This window comes from Stylophora pistillata, chromosome 4, assembly GCF_964205215.1.
Source record: "Stylophora pistillata chromosome 4, jaStyPist1.2, whole genome shotgun sequence".
NCBI lineage: Eukaryota > Metazoa > Cnidaria > Anthozoa > Scleractinia > Pocilloporidae > Stylophora > Stylophora pistillata.
Genome location: NC_142522.1, coordinates 13,392,034 through 13,406,211, shown reverse-complemented (window position 1 = coordinate 13,406,211; position 14,178 = coordinate 13,392,034). Strand labels below are relative to the sequence as shown.

Sequence of the window (14,178 nt, the reverse complement as noted above, 5' to 3'; positions counted from 1 at the left end):
TTTAGTGTTACACCTTGCCGCAAACTTTGTAATTTTTACTGCTCCTTGACAATGGCGTCATGATGACACCGAAACGTCGGTTTTTATCGCTGGTTTTTGCTTGTCTTTGCATTTCCAAATCGTTACTGTTATTATTATCATTTTTATCATTATTATCATTATAATCGAATAAGTTATAAATACGACTTGTAATCTATTTTGTATATATGTACCCACCCGACTTGTATAACTTACTGAAGATATTAGGTAACAAAAAACTCTGAGATAAAAAAGATTAAAAGTTCGCTGGTAAAAATGTTTTTAGGGCGTATGACGGTTCATTAATACCACGTTATTGTTCAATATAGTTTACTGCTTCATCTCTTTGCAAGACATTGTTTATTTTCTGTAATCAGTGCAGTGTTTAGTCGCATCTTGCTTGGCATCATAACACAACAATCTAAAGAATCAAAACAGAGGGAAAACGTTTCAGCTAGCATGAATTAAACAAAATAATATATACATATATTTCTTTTTTCGGATTCCTCGTTATACTTCCTATTTACTACTTACCAAGGACAGTATCCCCATTTTTTGTCGAGCTCAAACACTTTTGTCACCGAACACCATTTCTTGTCAGCATTTTGATTTGTACATCTCCAATAAACTGCACCATCGTAAATAAAAGGAAAATTGCAACAGGCTCCTTTGGCGTTTCCTCCGAATGTAATGACACCATTTTTGCAATCTGGAGAAAGAAATTAATTGTTCAGCATCAAAGGTATCCACAGTGCAGATAGTTTTCTTGTTAAGCTGTGTTTAAGTGCCTTATTTGTTTTGAAACGTCCAATCAGAGCGTAAATGAGATCTGCCATTGTTGGTATACAGCTGTGGGTCACTGGTTGGAAAACCACACAAATTTATCTCTTGAAGGTGTTTCACAACTGACATTGCACAATGTTCATTTGCATTCAAATAATTTTGAAGCGAGTGATGAATGTAACCTTTGCAGCAATTAAGGAAGTACTAATCTAAACTAAATCTTGGAATATTACCGACTTCCCAAACCAGTGACCTCTTCTGGTTATTAATGCTGACGAAGTCTTCCACGGCTATATATAAGAAAGCCAGAAATATGAAGACAATCATTTATTTCAGTGCTTTCGTGGACTTGAATTAAGACATACTTTATTCCCTTACCTATTTAATCATAGTTACTTCGCTAAGATTTGGGGTGACCTTTCAAAACACAAAATTTTGATTTACCCTGGGTGGTGTTTCTCCAGTTTTGCTGTTTGGGGTTTTCACTTTTCTGTCTTTTGCAGCATTCAGTAGGACAGGTCTTTGCACAAATCTTGCTACATACTTCTGGACAAAGTAACTTTGAACGGATTACAATCGGTGACACTGAAGGTGTTTGTAAGCTCATAAAGGGAGCTAAATCTTCCCCATGAAATTTGGGATAGTAGACAGAATTTAGTACAGAAGTAGTTCTTTTTCGCGATGCCTCACAGCATTTCGGTGGACAGTTACCATGACATTTGGTGTAGCAGTTAGTCGGGCATGGTAGTCTAATAGTGTAAGATAACTTGTCTCGGCCTACGCCTTGTTGTGGATTGTTGCAACAGTCCGTTGGACAGTAACTAACACATGTTTTGAAGCAAATCGGAGGGCAGTAGGTAGGTGCTGGAGGGGGACTTTCCACGTAAGGTGAAGGCGGAGGGAAATGACAACAACGAACGGGGCAATCTGGTGCGCATGTGTCGGTGCAGATCGCTGGACAAGACTGCGAGGTCTGCTGGATCATAGGGACCAGCTCGACCTGTTGAAAAGTGAACAAGCAAATAGACTATCTTTACTTAATGTTTGTTACTGTTCGGTCTCCTGTTCGGCCCACCGTGAAGTTTGATTAAACGTTTCTAACGCTAATTTCCAGCAACTCCAAGAACTGCCGGAGTTAATTTTTTTTGTGTTTTCGATGTGTGAAATGGTTATTATAAACCCTTAGTGTGCAGCCTCCTTTAACGAAAGAATTACCTGAGGGGGGGGAGGTGATGCTGCAGCTGGTTGTTTCTGCGTACTTGTCATACCCTTCACACAGCAGTAGTCGGGACATGTGTCCGAGCACTTGCCATCACAATCAGCAGAACACGGTGCATAGGTAATCTTAGACTGGGGGACTGAGCCGGGTGCATCACCTATCGATGTAACAAGTGAACTTGTTCACTTATGTACCATGCGACAACTTCTAACTTGCGCTCTAACCTCCCAAGGATTACAATTGCAAGCGTACGTTTGAAATGGTCCATTATAAAGGTAACTGTAATTTAAAAACTTTTACTCATTTTATTTGAATTGTTAACGTGATTTTACTGTTTCGAGTAAAAACAAAGCAAAGAGAAACAACACAATGACGTGATGGTGGGACACGTCATACCGAAACGCGAGCTTCAAATTTCTTTCCATTAAAGGAATTTGTTGCAGACACAGCTATCGTCATCCCAATACTGAAGTTATCAACTTCTAAGGAGTCTTTCTTTCCCGCATACAAACAAAATCAAGCGATCGAAAAACATGTCTAACCTCCACAATAGCCCCACTGTTTATCTACATCATAGCTGTAAGTGGTGGCACACCAGGGCTTGGTTGCATCCTGGGTAGTGCAGGTCGTGTACATTTTACCGTCATACACGAAAGGAAAATGACAGCAGTTGCCATTTGAGGTACCTCCGTAGCAGAGAAAGCATGCCGCACAAAATCCCCACTTCTTATCCTTGTCGTAATCGTTGGTGGTTGAGCACCAGCGGTAACCTCGCTCAGCCCTCGTGCAGCGGTGCTGCGGCTCTCCTCGGTAGATAAATGGGAAAACGCAACAGGCGCTATTTGAATTTCCTCCATGAGTGGGCATACAACCTGTTTGTTTGGTTGAGATTAAAAAAGGACTTTAGTGCTAAATCATATCGAAATATTTAGACATTTTATTTTGTTATGGTTGAAGAACTCAGATTTCAGCTGGACTGAGATCTACCTTGGTACAAATTTAAGCGTCCAGCCTACCTTGAATTATCACTGATCCTGAAATCCCTACGAAAAATGGAAGTAAAGTTTAAGATGTTCACACTCATTGCACCAGTTTCAGTAAACCTTAAGTGATGAGAGTTTCTGGCATGCAGATATATCGGTGTGTATTCTGATGAAACGTTTTATATACACTACGATTATTCACCAGAGTGGAGATGACACTGGGGGATGACTTTTTTAACATTTACCACAAAATAACTAAAAGGTTGATTAGTTTCCGCTAGTAAACAAAAAGTGATCTGAAACCAAACACTTTTAAAAAGCGCTATGGAGATTTACACGGGTAGTTATTGATGTTTTGATCTGCTCAGAACCTTTGAAAACAGAAAGATATATGTTGTCTCCTTGGCTGCTCAGGTCGAAGTTGAATAACATTTGCCGATCACTTTAGCGCTAGCCAATCAATGAGGGCGAAAAGCATAATTCTCTTGCGTGGCATATAATAAGCGAAAATAGTGCTGCTTAACTGTTCGTGCAAAGATTACTTACCGGGAACAGAAGCAAGGGAAGAAGCAGGAGGTAATGTTGGTAAGGTGACTGATAAAAATAGTTTGACGCACTGAGGGGACCCAGGGGAACAGGCATTTGGAGAAAGGACAGATGTGCTATTGATCGGCTTGCATGGTGGGGAGCCAGCAGGTATAGGGCTTGCAGTTGGTGAGCAGGGAGGAAGTGGTTTAGGTGAAGTCACAGTGATGGGCGTTATTACCGTGGAGCATGGACTTGTTCCCGGAGCGCAAGGTGTAGTTTTAGTGGTTGGCAGTGTTGTCGGAGAAGTGGAGGGTGGTGGTGGTGGTGGTGGTGGTTTTGTTGGCTTCATTGATGGAGTGGTAGAGGGTGGTGGTGCAGGAGGAGGTGGGTGAGTTGGCTTGGGAGGTGGTGGGAAGTGCGAAGGAGGAGGGTGGAAGTGGACGTGGATATGAGGTACATGTGGAGTAGGTGGTGGGGGTGGCTTAGTTGGGGCAGGTCGCGGTGTTTGGGTTGTAGGTTTCATTGTCGTTCTTTGTGTTGTTGGTTTATTCGTTGAAGGACCTGGAATTATGAAAAAAAGAAAACAGCCATTGTTTTCGCCACAAACTTAATGAAAAACTTGTACAATAAAAGGTAATCCTTCCATTACAAAAAATCATCTTCCACTTCCCCACTAATTTTGGAACTTTGTTCATTTGCTATTTTTATCGCATAATCGTTCCTTAAGTAATGGATGAAGTGCAATAGGATGGAGATACTAATGAAATATATAGTGCTCTGTATTCCTCAACATGTATCCTTCACAAATAGCGAGATCAACTAAAAATAGACTGATACGTAATACAAAAATATGTTAATGTTATCTACGTACTAGGTTTTGGCCTCGACGTGACTTTCACTTGTATATAGTGCCAGCAGTGCAGTCCAGGAATCGCATAAACTATTTTCTTTCCATCAAGAAGAATTTCGCGTTTCCCCTCTGGATCTTTGGCCCAGAATGTTACGATCTGTCTGGCCGCGATTTTGGGTTTGTCCAGGTACAACTGTTGAGTATCGGTCAACTCATCCATAACCTGATTATTTAGATCATCAACGAAGTATCAGATCGTGTATGAACCCTGGAACCATAGGTTAGAGGTTGCATTACTGGGTCACAGCGCTGAATAACATCAGTGACCGACAAAACAGATCATTGACCAAAGAATATGGATAAACCTATCTACCAAATGACATGGATAAACTTATCTATTAGTATGAATCTTGGGCACGTTATACGAGAGTCACTTGTTCTATGAGAGTGATCCATCTCCACTTTCAATGGCCATAGCACTATTCAGCGGGCCAACTGCCTATGCTCAACAAAACCAGGTTAGCTTTAATAGTGCAGGCTCACCTCAGATAAAATTTCTTCATCGTTTTCTTGGACGTCGGTTCGTTTGTGATGAATGACCTTTAAATCTATTACTTTTTGATCGCGAATAACGTAATGAAGGTGTAGCTTGGGTCCAGTGACTAAATAGCCTTCTGGTTTGAGACTGGAATATAGAAGGAAAGGCACACCAGCACTGTTCCAAAAGGTGAAGTTGACGCAAGGACCTGAAGAGTAGACAGGCAATTCATTAACAAATGGTAAACACCACAGCGTACACTATTGAGTTATGGATGCACGCGGGAGGTTGCTGAGCACGAAAGAAGCGTAAGAGTCGCTCGAGGCGATAGCCGAGAGCGACTCTAGCTTCTTGAGTGCTCAGCAAACCTCCCAAGTGCATCCATAACTCAATAGTGTACGGTGTGGTGTTTACCATTTGTTTTATAACATAACATTGATACATTGTAGCTGAAGAGTTCCCTTTTATTTAACAAATCTTACGTGACCAGAAAAAACAAGCGCGCGCGGAAAAATAGTCTTTGCATTTGCTCAAGTCAGCAGCGTGCACCCATGGGCAAATGGGGGACGCTAAATTGACCAATCAGAGCGCGCGCTTTACTTTGGTTATGTTATAATATCTTATTTATCAAATGCTTGCATGAGGCCTATATTCGTGAGGCAAGAATCATTCGGTATCAATACAACCGTTTGGAGTGATTTTTGCTTTAAGATGACGAATTAAACCATTCCATCGACGTATCAATGTACAGCAGACGTTTTTCACGTTCAGTGAATGAGATTTTTAATTAAGATTTTCTGCACCTTAATTTCTCCTGGTCCGAAATTTTTGGTAATAGATTCAGACTGTTACACCGTCAGAATTTGTTCAATAATCGGTGGTAATTTACATAATTCCCAATCACTTCCAGAAAGAGTGAGCGTCTTATCGAAAAAAAATGATGCAATGACTTCACTCTTCTAAGTAGACTTAGTAATGTATGTTTCCTTATTTTCGTGCGTCAAATTTCTCAATGGGGAAGCCTGGTGAAGGAAAAGTCACGGTCCTGCATGACGAGTTAGAGTCACAACTAAGCTTGAACCGGCCCCAACTTATGAATGAGACATACATTTTAGCAGTTGTATTTGTTCTAGAATCAAAGAAAGTTATAATCATTACCGTCGTCCTTGTGTGGTGTAGTTGGGACACTTGTAGGACGGGTGGTTCCAGTTGTTGTTTTGTTAAAGATTGGTGGTTTTGTGTTCATAGAACTAACACCAGGAGGTTTGGTGGGTACAATCGCATCATAGCAGTTCATCAGAGGATTTTCGTTTGCCGCCAGAGGCCTTAAAGCAAATGAACACCGCCTTAGCCATTCAGACGACGCCATGTTGTAGTCTGTAACCACCTCCGTTCGATGATAGTTTCTATTTATGCTTCTGCAAATGTACCATCCTTTTCGCATAAGGCTAAACTGGAATGCACCAGGAAGTGAAAACACTTGAAAGAAGGCTGCGCTTGCGTCATAATCTAGTGTAAAAGAAGGCAAAACAATCGAAAACTCATCCTCGTCCCTCTTCAATCCGAGATAAGGGGGCAGTTTCTTAAATGGTTTAACTCAAGATGCTTCTCTCCATTTGGCAGTGATAGAGTTTGAAAGCATCGGTGCATCTCAGAACCCTCGCGGGCTCAAGCTTGAAACCATAGGAACACTAAGCTAAGATAACGGTATTTATGAAAATTTGAAAAAAGGGCGCATTTTTTCTTCTTAGATTAAGATACAAGCAGAGAGGTTACGTTAAAAACTTTATATACAGACTCCTTCGTCAGGGTTACGAAATATTGTTTGTACATGTGAACACTTGCTGAAGTTTAGCTGCAAACTGTTGTATTTCGATCGCAAAAATGCATTTTGTGTCGGTTTGGCCACAATGATGTCGATAAGCGTAGTGGGCGGGTAATCAGCTCTGTCTATTTAAGTTTTAATTGATTAAAGTTTACAAATTAGGATTCAACAATTTTAAAATGACCGCCATATTAATCAATATATACGGTTTCTATGGCCTCATACGCATGTTTGTGGCATGCCTAGACATTTTTCAACTCTGTCCCCAGCAATATAAATGGACACGTCCGCAAAATTCGATGAAAAAGGGTGAGGATTACCTGCAATGGACTAGCATCTCGACCACAAGGAGTACAAACACTCATAATCGCTTCGTCCCGAAGCTGATAAAATCCGCTTACTGGCTCGTGGAAAATAACGTAAGTCTAACCTAAATATCTCTTTTTACCTTCAAATGATGATGAATCGCTGACATTTGTATTGCAAATGCGGGGATTTCAGTTTGTTATAGTTGATACTTTGTTAGAATTATTGATATTGTTAAATTTCCAACATACCAAATTTGGTCTCTCCTTTGTGTCCCAAAACGAATCTGTAGTTCTTCTGTCGAATATAATGACCAGGTGAACACATAGACTCAAAGGAAATCGTTTGATGTTCTCCGGTCCCTTTGTCGAACCCTGGAATCTTGATGGAAAATGCCTACAGATGTGTTTGAAACAAAAGCGCAGTTTCACAATTTCAGTTCAGTAACCACTCAAAAACACGTATTTGGGGTTGTTTCTATAGTAACAATAATAATAAAATAACAATAACAATAATAATACAAATAATTATAATAATAAAGGTAAAGTTCTTTTCATTGGGGCCTTGTAGAATTATCAAATAAATTATTATTGATGAATAATTCATACATGATAATTTGAAAAATAATAGTAAATAAAAATTAGAAATAAGGATTAAAACAAACTTAAACACGCTTTTCTATAGAGCACACGGTACTCTGTCATCGTGAGTATAGACCATTTCAAGGTTGCCGGGGCCACTTTGCCGGGGGTGCAAAACTGCTGGGGTGAGCGCAAAATGTACAGTGAATGTAAGGAAAAGTCGGGAGATTGATGCTCGATAATTTGAAGAAGGTTGACATTCTCCAATTTCTATAAATTACTAGATAAAGATACATAACAAAAAGATGTTGCCGATTAAATGCGAAGGGTTCGGGCTCGCTTAGAAGTGAGAAATCTCATTTCTAGTTTTTCATACAAATGCTTTTAAATTTTCCCGCGAACGGCGGCATGGTTTTACAGAGAAATATATGGAAAATCAAAATCTTAATTTGCGACATTTTTCGTGAGACTTCATTTCTCAAATTTGACCGGTAAACTGGTATCTTTAGTTCGTAATTCACAGAAATTGCACAATGTCAACCTTCCTCAAATTATTGAGTATCAATCTCCCGACGTTTTCCATACTTTCAAAGTACATTTTTTCGATCGCCCCAGCAGTGTTACACTCCCGGCAAAAGGACGCTGATAACCTTGAAATGTTCTATTATTGTCTAGAAATAAATTTCATTCAACCCTACCTGGCAGTTCTGAGTCAGCTCTAACCTTCCATTAGTGATTCGCCAGCAAAGATTGTAGTTAGGATTCTGACTCGCAGGAACATCGAAAGAATGAATTACATACAGCGCTCCGTTGACGACTAAAAAAGAAAGCGGGAAAAGCACAATCCAAATGTTAGGGGGAGGAGATTTGACTATTTTTCTAAGGTTCTCAAAGCTAGAAAATGACTGCATTATTGCTAAGATGTTTGAAATATTCAAAATTCAATCGTGTTTAAAGGAAGAAATCGGGCTAACACTAATCCTTGCACAATGCAACAGACTTTGATGAATGGCATTGGGGTAAAGTTTTTATACTCACGAACTCTGGAAAGTCCTCGTGGATCTAGAAACTCTTTATTTCTTGCAATGATATGAGAATTGTAGCTTGGAGGGGGGATGTAGTATGGCACTTCTCGATTGTACACAAATGCACCATGATATATTCCTGGGTGACCGGCTGCAGCAGCTTCTGCAACCCCTTGCGTTCCCGCTGTTATAGTACCATTGATTGATGCTCCGGTTTCACCTGTTTGACTTATCTGACCTGTTTGACCTGTTTGACCTGTTTGACCTGTTTGACCTGTTTGACCTGTTTGACCTGTTTGACCTGTTTGGCCTATTTGGCTTATTTGACTAGTTTGACCTTCCGCTCCAATTGACCCTGTGGTGGCTGTTGTTGGTCTTGGCTGAGACGTAGATCCCGGCTGCATCGGTATCACGCTTCCGTTTGCTGTGTAAATGTTAAACGTCTGAAAAAGTTAAAGTGATAAAGAAGTTTACATTGAGGAAGTATTGACAAAGAAGATAGCAAAAGTTATGTGGAAGAGTGTTGTATACTCGCATTTATAATGGAAATATAGTTTTTTTGGGATAAAGAAAGGAACTTTTATCGAGTGCGCGAGTCAAGGAAAAGTAATCAGAATTTATGTTGATGATTGAAGTATGTAACCTGAAGTATAAAACCTGCCCTACAATTGTTGGGATGCTCACCCATGGAGCCGCAGACGACTCTTAGAAGCAAGGACATATACCGCGCTCAAAAAGTCTTCTTTATCTTAATTTTAGAATGCGAAGAGTGAGCCGGACACGAATACCCACTTGTTTTTGAAATGAGCCCAGTTTGGCAAGGGCCTCCTTCAGTGTTTTCGTGGCTACTTCAGTTGCTGCTTCTCGTGCTGCCTCTGCTCCTGCTTCGGCTCCGGCCCTTGTGCCTGCTTCAGCACCGGCTAAAGCACCTGCCTTTGCTCCACTCTTCTGGGCTTCATTCACTCCAAGGGTGGCACCTGCTCTGGCTCCCGCTTTAGCTGCGATACTCACGAGGTAGAACGAGGAGGCGCTCTGGTTGACTGAAAGAGCAGTATTGAAATATTAATGATAGATTATGGAAGAGGTAGAAGGAAAAACCGGTTTGTTTATCAATTTTTCACCGGACCATGCAACTACAACCAACTTAGAGCAGTATTCAAATATTAATGATAGATATATATGAACTTCATATATTCATTGTATCTCATTAGCCATGAGTGTTTATAATATGCCCTTCAATCCATTCATAACAATTTTCGAACCCGTACGATTTTTTGGGGGTGCTTCGCTTCCGACAGTGGTTTTGTTTGTTATGTTGCAATTTGAATTTAATCAGTGCGAGTCTCTTAGATGTGCGATTCGAAGGAGGCAGTGTGGCCGAGTGGTTAGAGTGTCGGACTCGTAATCCGCCGCTCCCGGGTTCGAGTCCCACCCTGACCATTAGATTGGTTTCACGGTAGCCCCGAGTTCAGATCCTTGGCCACGCTTGTAAATAGCCAACTGGTTTGCCTCCGGCCGGTTGGGGTTCTTAATCATGTTCTTAATAATGTTATGTTCGATTTAGACCATTTGTTTCATGTGTTTGCAAGGACCACAATGGAAACTACTGGTCCACCAGTAATTTTGTGAAGATATCTACAGAAACGATTATATCTTTCCTTGAATTTGCTTTTAAGGTTGTCTATATCCTTCTGTTGTTTAGCATGGTTATGTTCATGTGAGTTTGTCGTAATCCATCGGCTTGTCCGGCTATCTTCCTGTGTCTTAAACAATTCTATCTATGAATGATCATACCGTGTGGCTTAGGAGGCGGCAGTGTCCACAAATAATCTGAAGGTATTGGTGCATGAAATTTAGAATCAGGTGTTCTTACGGCCACTGCTAAGGAGTCGTTTCCGTATTGTTCTTTATGGAGGGCTTCAATGTAGTAGTATGAGCCGTTTTTCATGTTTATTGGATAGGATTCTTGCTCAGGATATCTGCAGAAACGATAAGGATATAATGAATTGATAACAAGCATAATATTTCAGTTTCCTCAATTATCCAGTTTTCGTGTATTCTTTGTCCCATAAGGTTCTGGCTTAAGGGGTGACAACTTTCTTCTTTTTCTCCAGCCCCTTTGTCCACGCTAAATGACTCTTTCCTTGATGCGTTACGAGGAACCCATATAGGTATTTTGTAGTGCCTATGCGACTTGTAGTTATGAATCAAAATAAAGTTCTTACTTTCTGAATTGCATGGGAAGAGATTCGTGGTCTTTACCAACTCGAGCTATCAATATCTTTTCATCCGGGTTATCATTCACACTGAGGAACAGATGGCCTTCGTTATCACTCTCTGAAATTGATGCAAACTGTTAGATTGGGGAAACCATCATTTTAGGCGACGATCTGTATAGTGAGTTAAAACTCTTAGGTCCAAAGCTTAACACAAAATATCCAGCTTCTTTTTTTCGGTAGGGAATGTTACCTACTAGTCGCCTGTGTGCTGTAATCCAGATCGAGAGGTACGTGAGGCTTGGCTGAGTCATTATAACTCAGTATGATGTTCGAGGTAGAACACTTTGCTTTCATAATACCAGTCTCTCTTCCGAAAGATATAATTGTAACCCACGAACGATCAGGGAAAGCTAAGTAAGTTCCGCAAGGTAACCTGTAATGGACTGGTATCCTATCCAGGGGGCCGCCTAGTAGAACATCTAGTTGCTACAGATGTAGATGCTATACGCAAGGATAGACTCCGGTAGAATTTTTTGTTTGGGATATTGTTTTCGCATGTTGTGCCTTTTGTTTTCCCGACGTCGGTTGAAAAGCTATGGTGATGAATAAGGAAAGTAATTTGATGGAGCCAATCCACGAGTTACGCATCTAAATTTTTAAGCTTAATTTCAAGTGTTTTTTTTGTTCCTTAAGTGGGCAATTTTAATGCGTCAAAGAAATGTTATGAAAAAGCTTCCTATGGCATATGGTTGGTAAATGTTTTGGTAAAGAGAGGCACTTCGAGTTGCGAATGTTTCACACTACCACAATATCTATTCGCATTTGCCTTGATTATGACATTTTCTATGAAATGGGTAACATGGTTTCTTTCCTCACCTATGAAGAACACGTGTGGCCCGCTCTTCTTTGGGACAAAGTAACATCTGATCCGAGACCCATAATTGTCCCCCCAGTTGACCGGCTCACTGAATATCGGTGAATAAGAGAGATATGTTGGCATCGTGGGAAAACGAGGATCCTCCAAAAGTTTTTGGATCAAATATCCATCTATTCCATCCCATCTTTCCAGTACGGTTCCTTTTTGCCTACGAATCTCTAGAGAGTAGTAGGAGGAATAGTTTATCTTTAAAAAATGAGCTTAGAATGATCTTTCGCATTGTTTTTTTTGGGAGCTCCCTTGTTAATGACCGGGCAGTTTTTCACCCACCAAACTCACCTATAGAAATCGTAAGCTTGAATTTAACACATGTACGTTGACCTTAGTTTACAAAAGAGGAATGCCAACTGAAAATTTGGGTTTTGATGTTTTAGCAAATTGTAGAAATCTTTCTAGCATACAAACCATTAGGGGTAGTTCTCTTTCTGGGAATCTCTTCTCTTGCGGTTGAATAAACGTTACCATCGTGTTTTCCTGTTAGAACAGAAGGGACACATGAATTAATAAAGCTTCCCCATTCTAATCATAATGTAGATTCCTCTTCTCGCTTGATTCATCCACGTTTTTTTTTTTAATATGAAAAAACATTTCTACCTGGAGAAAAATGATATTTCTATAAAAAAAATTGTTATTAGGGAGTAAACAAATCCTATTTGTATTTTTTTTTTAACTGTTTTTTTTTTCTAATCAGATAATGGGATTGCAAATAAATGAAAAGTAAAGTAGGATTGATAAAAAGATTTCGAGAGACCAGTTTGCTTCCACATTGTATTCTTGTACGGAGGATAACCTATGGTTACGTATGTTACCAGCTATTCTGTCTAAAGAAAATTATGATTGCTTTTGTTGAAACTGAAAGGGCGATTTTATTCTGTAACAGAATAAAGAACTAACAATTGATAAGGGTGTCAAAGACGTAAATAACTAACTTTTTATATGAGAGAGAAACCATTTCTATCTCTAACAATATTTTCTTTTCGGTAATGCAGGGACGTTTCTAGACAAAACACACTTGAGCAAATATGCTTTATCCATACATATAACAAAATAAATGTACGTGTACTTAAACAAGAGCAGGTTTTTTCTATCGATAAACTCAGCGGGCTCATTGCAGGTCTAATGATAGAACACTAACTATATCTACCATGTGTGTTCTTCCCTACACAATAAACACAATTTTTTTACCTTCTTATGAAGTGTTCTGACACGACCTTGCTAAACTGATGCCATTTCATTAATGGCGCATTAAACAAACGGCTGGTTGTCGTTATGGTTCGTAAACACAGTAAGGAGTAATTTGTGAATTTTTACAGACTAGAAAAACATCCATTAAGTAAGAAATCAGAAATACACCGGGAAATGACGGAGCAACAAATTATTTTTCTCCATTGCAGTAGAACCGTTAGACATGCGTCCGTTACAGGTCAAAAACGTCACCCTAGTTCAAGTTTACTAAATTGATGACAAAAATTAAAATGCAGCTTACCCATGTGTTTCTTTGACGTGAAAGAGGATGCGAGAGGTTTGTACATAAAAATAATAGTCCATATTAACAGATGTACGCTTCTCATGCTGCATGTTTATGAAGTAAAAGTCAGCTTTGTGGGAGCGGCTGTAAGAACAACATGGTTTAGTTGGGTGTTAGACTGTTTTTTTTTTTCCTACTGATTTCTGCTAAGCTGTGACATGTACGCGTTCTTGCCACCTGTTTAGACTGGTCGGGTGGTGCTACTCAACCTTCTCTGTTGCCATGATGTAATCCTTAATCAGCAGTTGTAAGTGAAACACCTTTTTAAGTTACCAGGGTTACATAGAAACTTAATGACGGTTTAGTTTGAAAGCCATTTAAGAAAAGATCCAACCCACATTTCTTGATGATAATCGAATCCCATTAACTTTCGAGTAAGAACGGCGGTCGCTTGGCACACTAGACCACCAGGCTACATGGACTTAGAACGCCTCTCACTTAATTTTGTTGTTATTTTTTTCTGACCTCATAGTATAGATCCGCCTTTGGTGGTTGCTGATGGTACTGAACTTCGAAAGGGTTTAAAGGAAAACTGGTTGAAATTCATAAGCGAAGAGGATACGACTAATTAGTGTTTTCTTCAAATGATGGAGCAGGGAATCGAACGCTGAAGCGTAAATTAAAGTGCCTAATGAAACCCATGAAAAACCCCATTGAGCGTTAGCCCTAGTAAAGGGTATCAGGGAGCCACACTAGGTAAAGAAAAAATTATTGTGACCTCGGTGGGAATCGAACCCACGACCTCCGGTCGATTAAGGTGGTGAATCGCGGCGAAGAGAAAGTAAGGGTACATATAAATGTTGTGCCGCGTAGCACTAAGAACACAAATGATGGAACA

General features: G+C 39.9%; 1 protein-coding gene across 2 annotated transcripts; it reads right to left on the bottom strand.

Annotated features, from left to right (window-relative positions):
- Positions 1–25: 25 nt before the first annotated feature.
- On the bottom strand, positions 26–13,512 carry LOC111329681 (uncharacterized). 2 transcript variants are annotated; one of them, XM_088756464.1, is made up of 19 exons: positions 13,299–13,512; positions 12,218–12,286; positions 11,752–11,970; positions 10,882–10,993; positions 10,451–10,635; positions 9,449–9,696; positions 8,670–9,099; positions 8,330–8,448; positions 7,302–7,446; positions 6,078–6,428; positions 4,925–5,127; positions 4,403–4,604; positions 3,550–4,092; positions 3,037–3,063; positions 2,563–2,892; positions 2,017–2,177; positions 1,246–1,801; positions 553–727; positions 26–439 (listed from the first exon to the last, which is right to left on the bottom strand). In XM_088756464.1, coding segments are annotated over exons 1-19 (4,161 nt in total). In that variant the 5' UTR covers positions 13,384–13,512; the 3' UTR covers positions 26–438. The 2 variants fall into 2 exon arrangements, with proteins under 2 accessions (XP_088612590.1, XP_088612588.1); XM_088756462.1 differs by lacking the exon at positions 26–439 and having other exon boundaries at positions 549–727.
- Positions 13,513–14,178: the final 666 nt, after the last annotated feature.